The sequence below is a fragment of the Rhincodon typus genome, chromosome 11 (genome assembly GCF_021869965.1).
Source record: "Rhincodon typus isolate 14 chromosome 11, sRhiTyp1.1, whole genome shotgun sequence".
In the NCBI taxonomy this organism is placed as follows: domain Eukaryota; kingdom Metazoa; phylum Chordata; class Chondrichthyes; order Orectolobiformes; family Rhincodontidae; genus Rhincodon; species Rhincodon typus.
This window is the reverse complement of record NC_063342.1, coordinates 25,741,267-25,746,149: the sequence shown is the minus strand read 5'-3', so window position 1 is coordinate 25,746,149 and position 4,883 is coordinate 25,741,267. Positions and strand designations below refer to the sequence as shown.

Here is a 4,883-nt window from a genome sequence, read left to right as displayed (position 1 = left end):
TTCAGAAAAGTTTACAAGGATGTTGCCAGGGTTGGAGGGTTTGAGCTAAAGTGAGAGGCTGAATAGGTTGGGGCTATTTTCCCTGGTGTCAGAGGCTGAGGGGTGACGTTACAGAAGTTTATAAAATTATGACGGCCATGGATAGGGTGAATAGACAAGGTCTTTTTCCGGGGTGGGCAAGTCCAAAACTAGAGGACATAGGCTTAAGGTGAGACGGGAAAGATTTAGAAGGGTCTTAAGGGGCAACTTTTTCACACAGAGTGTGGTGCATGTACAGAATGAGCTGCCAGAGGAATTGGTGGAGGCTGGTATTTAAAAGTATTCTGGATGGGTATATGAATAGGAAGGGTATAGAGGGATATGGACCAAATGCTGACAAACGGGACAGGATTTTTTTTGGATATCTGGTCAGCATGGACGAGTTGGACTGAAGGGTCTGTTTCCATGCTGTACATCTCTATGACTCTATGATTCTATGATTTGACAAAGTCAGCATGGGTTTACGAAAAGCAAATTATACATAACACATCTACTGACATTTTCTGAGGAGGTAACTAATAGAATAGATAAGAGAGAACAGTGATTGTGAAATGAGCAAAATGGAAATTGCTGGGAGAAATGTAGCAGGTCTGGCCACATCTGTGGAAAGAAAACAGTGTTAACATTAGGAAACCAGTGCCCCTTCTTCAGAACGGATGTGATGTGTTTGGGTTTTCAAGAAGGCTTTTGGTAAGGTCTCACATTTGGTGTCAGTGAGTAAAATTAAAGTACATACGATAGGGATATATGTCGGCATGGATTGACAATTGGTTGACAGAGAGGAATCAGAGAATGGGAATGAATAGGTACTGTTCTAAATGGTAGAGTGCTGTGTGATGGTAGAGTACTGCAAGGATCAGTGCTTGATCCTCAGCTATTCATGGTATTCCACATGGGTGAGGGAACCTAACACAGCATAGGAGATAGTAGGAACTGCAGATGCTGGAGAGTCTGAGACAACAAGGTGCAGAGCTGGATGAACACAGCAGGCCAAGCAGCATCATAGGAGCAGGAAGGCTGACGTTTCGGGCCTAGACCCTGATGAAGGGCCTGCTGTGTTCATCCAGCTCTGCAATTTGTTGTCTCTAATGCAGCATAACCAAGTTTGTTACTGGTACAAACTGAGCAAGATTGTGAATTGTGAGCAAGGAAGCTTCAAAGTGACTTAGACAAGTTGAGTGAGTGAGCAAACACATGGTAAGGAGTAGTATTACGTGCCTAAGTATGAAGTTATATACTTCAGTAGGATAAACAGAAAGGAGTATTATTTTAATGGTAATATATATTCAGAAATATGGATGCACAAAGATCTCCTTGTCCAATGAAAATAAACAAGCAGGTGCAGCAAGTAGTTCGGAAGGCAAATGATAAACTGGCTTTCATTGCAAGAGGATTGAGTTCACAAGTAGGCATTTCACAGTGAAGTTATACAGGGCTTGGTGAAACTTCACCTGGAGCACTGCATGGATCCCTACCTAGCAAAGGATGTATTTGTCCTTGAGGGAGTGCAATGTAAATTCACTAGGCTGATATCGAGGATGGCGGGACTGTCCTTTGAGCAGCTTGGTCTGACTGGGCCTGTATTTGCCAGAGTTTAGGACAGCAAAGGGATCTGATTGAGATATGTAAAATTCTAACAGGGCTGGAAAGATTTGTTGCTAGGAATATGTTTTTCCTGGTTGTGGAATTTAGAACCAGGAGACATAGCCTCATGATATGGGGTAGGCCATTTAGGGCTGAGGTGAGGAAAAATTTATTCACTCAACATGAAATTCACTTTCACAGAAGGATGTGGAGGCCAAGTCAGTAATTATATTCAATTAAGAGACTGATCAATTTTTAGATATTAAAGGTACCAAGAGGTATGGAGAGAAATTGGGAATATAGCATTGAGACAGAAGATCATCCATGATCATACTGAATAGCAGAAGAGGCTCAAAGGGCTGAATGGCCTACTCTTGCTCCTAGTTTCTATCTTCCTGTGTTTCTAAAAAGTACGCTGGAGAAAACCTCAAGAAGGGCCCTCCAAAGAAATCATTTTGAACCCTGCTATGGACACAGGTAAACAGTATGGAGGCATATACTGAAATCTTCAACAACAAAAACTGAAATTGCTGGAAAAACTCAGCAGGCCTGGTAGCATCTGTGGGAAGAAAGCACAGTTAACGCTTTGAGTCCAGTATCCTTCATCAGAACTGATCTCCAGCATCCACAATTTTTTGTTTTATTTATTTGAATCTTACTTCCTGCTTCTGAAGAATTTTCCTAAGAGACTGCCTAAGGAAATTAAGTGCACATTGCCATGACACATACAATATCATAAAGAATTCTCTCAAGTGAAATAACTGAAATAGCTTGACTAAGGAAATTAATTCTATCTTTAAGGAATGAATACAAAGAGCCTGTCATTTGGGTTGATCAAGAAAATAAGAGTGTGACAGTAGGTTGGAGGTGTTCTTTTCATTATGTATCAGTGTGGGTCTACTGGAAACATTTGTATTTTTGAAGTTTCAGAAGGAAGAACGGAAAGCTCCATAAATAAAGTTGCCACAGTCCCAGAGGGTTGCTCATCTCAAGTCATCATGTCTCTCAGGTTTAACCTGAGGGTCACCACACCTCAGGCAAGGGGTGGTTGAGAAGACAGAGTCCTCACAGTGACCTCAGCCAGTATGGGATTTAAACCCACGCTGTTGGCATCACTCTGCATCACAAACCAGCCATCCAGCCAACTGTCCATACCCCAACTTCAAAATACAATCCAAGAGTCCAGATCTGTGGAAGCTCTGCATTGTCAAAAAATATTCGCATTCAGATGAAATGTTGGAAGCGGACCTTCTAGTGTTCTAGTGGTTCAGGTGAATGTTAAAGATTCTAGATCCCAGTTCAAACATCAGCATTGCCTAAGATAAAGATATGTAAGATTGAATACATGAGATTTAGGCCACCAAGGAGAAATCACCATTTTTACAAAGGGTGTGTGGCTCTGGGATTCAATGCTGGAGTTAACAAATTATGGTGGACTACATGTCAACACTTAAGAATAGGTTAGTTAGCTAGCGAAAGGACACAAAAATAAAGAGATATGGGACAGGATAGATACATGAGATTAGGACTTTGTTTATAACATTAACATGGTCTGGTCAGGTTAATTTCCGCACTGCAGATTTTTTCAAGCACCCACCAAAACCTGCAGAACACTCGTTTGTGATACACTGCAGTGTGTAAAACAACTCCTGCATTTGCCTAATAATAATGAAAAATTTCAAAGCAATGCATTGGATATGTAAAGTGCTTTGGGATGTTTCCTAGATGTGAGAAGATTTTGCATATGTGTTTTTTTAAATGTATAGCCTGAACGTATAGCCAATAGAGATGCTAAACTATTTTGATTTCAATCACATAACATGTCTAATGGGGTCACACATATTTTTTGTAGATAATTTTTAAAATATGCTATGTGACCAGTGGGTGCAGTTTCTCTGCAGTTGGTTGTCACACAATCTTTTGCAAAATGCAGCAAGGGATGAGCATTTTGAGTGGCTGTGAGACCACTGCAGAACTTAGCCATACATGCCCCCCTCTGGCTAACTCTCCATTGTAAACATTACACAGTTATGTTAGAGATAACACAGTATGGAGCTGGAGGAACACAGCCAGCCAGGCAGCATCAGAGGAGCAGGAAAGTTGACGTTTCGGGTCGGGACCCTTCTTCAGAAAGGGGGACGGGGAAGGGAGCTGGTAAATAGATAGAGAGAGGAGGGGTGGGGCTGGAGAAGGTAGGTGGGATGGTGGTAGGTGAGTATAGGCAGGGAGTGCTGGGGATTGGTCAGTAGGATAGGAGGGGTGGATAGGTGGGAGAGAAGATGGACAGTTGGGGGCTGTGTTCCTCCAGCTCCATACTGTGTTATCTCTGACTCCAGCATCTGCAGTCTTTGCTCTCTCATAGTTATGTTAGAAGTCTTTTGTTACTTTAAGAATTAATCAGCAAACCTTCAATGAAGACTGCAATGGCAAGCATGAGCCTGTCAAGGGCTAATGGCACTGCAGGAGTTATATGGACTATAATGTCCACAATCCCTGAGATGCCATAGAAAAGATACATAGTTGCATGCTGCCAGTTCATCAGGTGGTCCCAATGCTTTTCCTCATAGTTATACAACTTCAGATGGGGCCCGTCAGGAACAAACTGCTCTGCTATCATGCCTGCAACAACAAAAAAATTAAAAGGTCATTACATTCCCATAATTAATTAGTATTCTTTAAACACAAAACACTTCACAGAGCTCACTGGATGAAGAACATCTTGATACAACATTTTGAACAAAATTATATACTTACTGTCCCTTTTTATTTACATTTACCTGGGTGTTATTCCTTCATAATGACCAACCGATAAATCCACAGGAATTCTATCTGTGAGTACTTAAAGTGTTAAACATGTGAGGTCATATTTTTGCAGAGCAAACACTCAAAGAATAGCATCAAGCTCTCAGTCTTACGCAGAACAGCCAGACAACAGGAATGAAAATGTATTTACATTGTACTAAATCCTATCTCCTATGTGCTAATAGAAACTGTTCGTAGAGTGTTAGGTTACATAGGCGTTCCTCCAAGGGCTCGGTCAATTCATTTTGTTTTTATTCACTCAGGGGATGTGGGCAACTGGCATGGGCCAGCATTTTATCCCTTTTCTAATTGGCCTTGAGGTGGTAATGGTGAGTTGCTGTCGTGAACCACTGTGGTCCATGTGCTTTAGATAGGCATACAACGTTGTTAGGGAGGAAGTTCCAGGATTTTGATCCAGCGACGCTGAAGGAATGGCAATATATTTCCACATCCAGGTG

At 41.6% G+C, this 4,883-nt stretch overlaps 1 protein-coding gene across 1 annotated transcript in view; it reads right to left on the bottom strand.

The window, feature by feature from the left end:
- tmem45a (transmembrane protein 45a) overlaps window positions 1-4,255 on the bottom strand; it is a gene marked incomplete at its 5' end in the record, with an annotated part of 25,699 nt that extends 21,444 nt beyond the window's left edge. The window contains one exon of the mRNA XM_020514005.2: window positions 4,030-4,255. Coding sequence (XP_020369594.2) covers window positions 4,030-4,255 — 226 coding nt within the window. The remainder of the gene's footprint in view (window positions 1-4,029) is intronic.
- Between the last annotated feature and the right edge of the window lie 628 nt (window positions 4,256-4,883).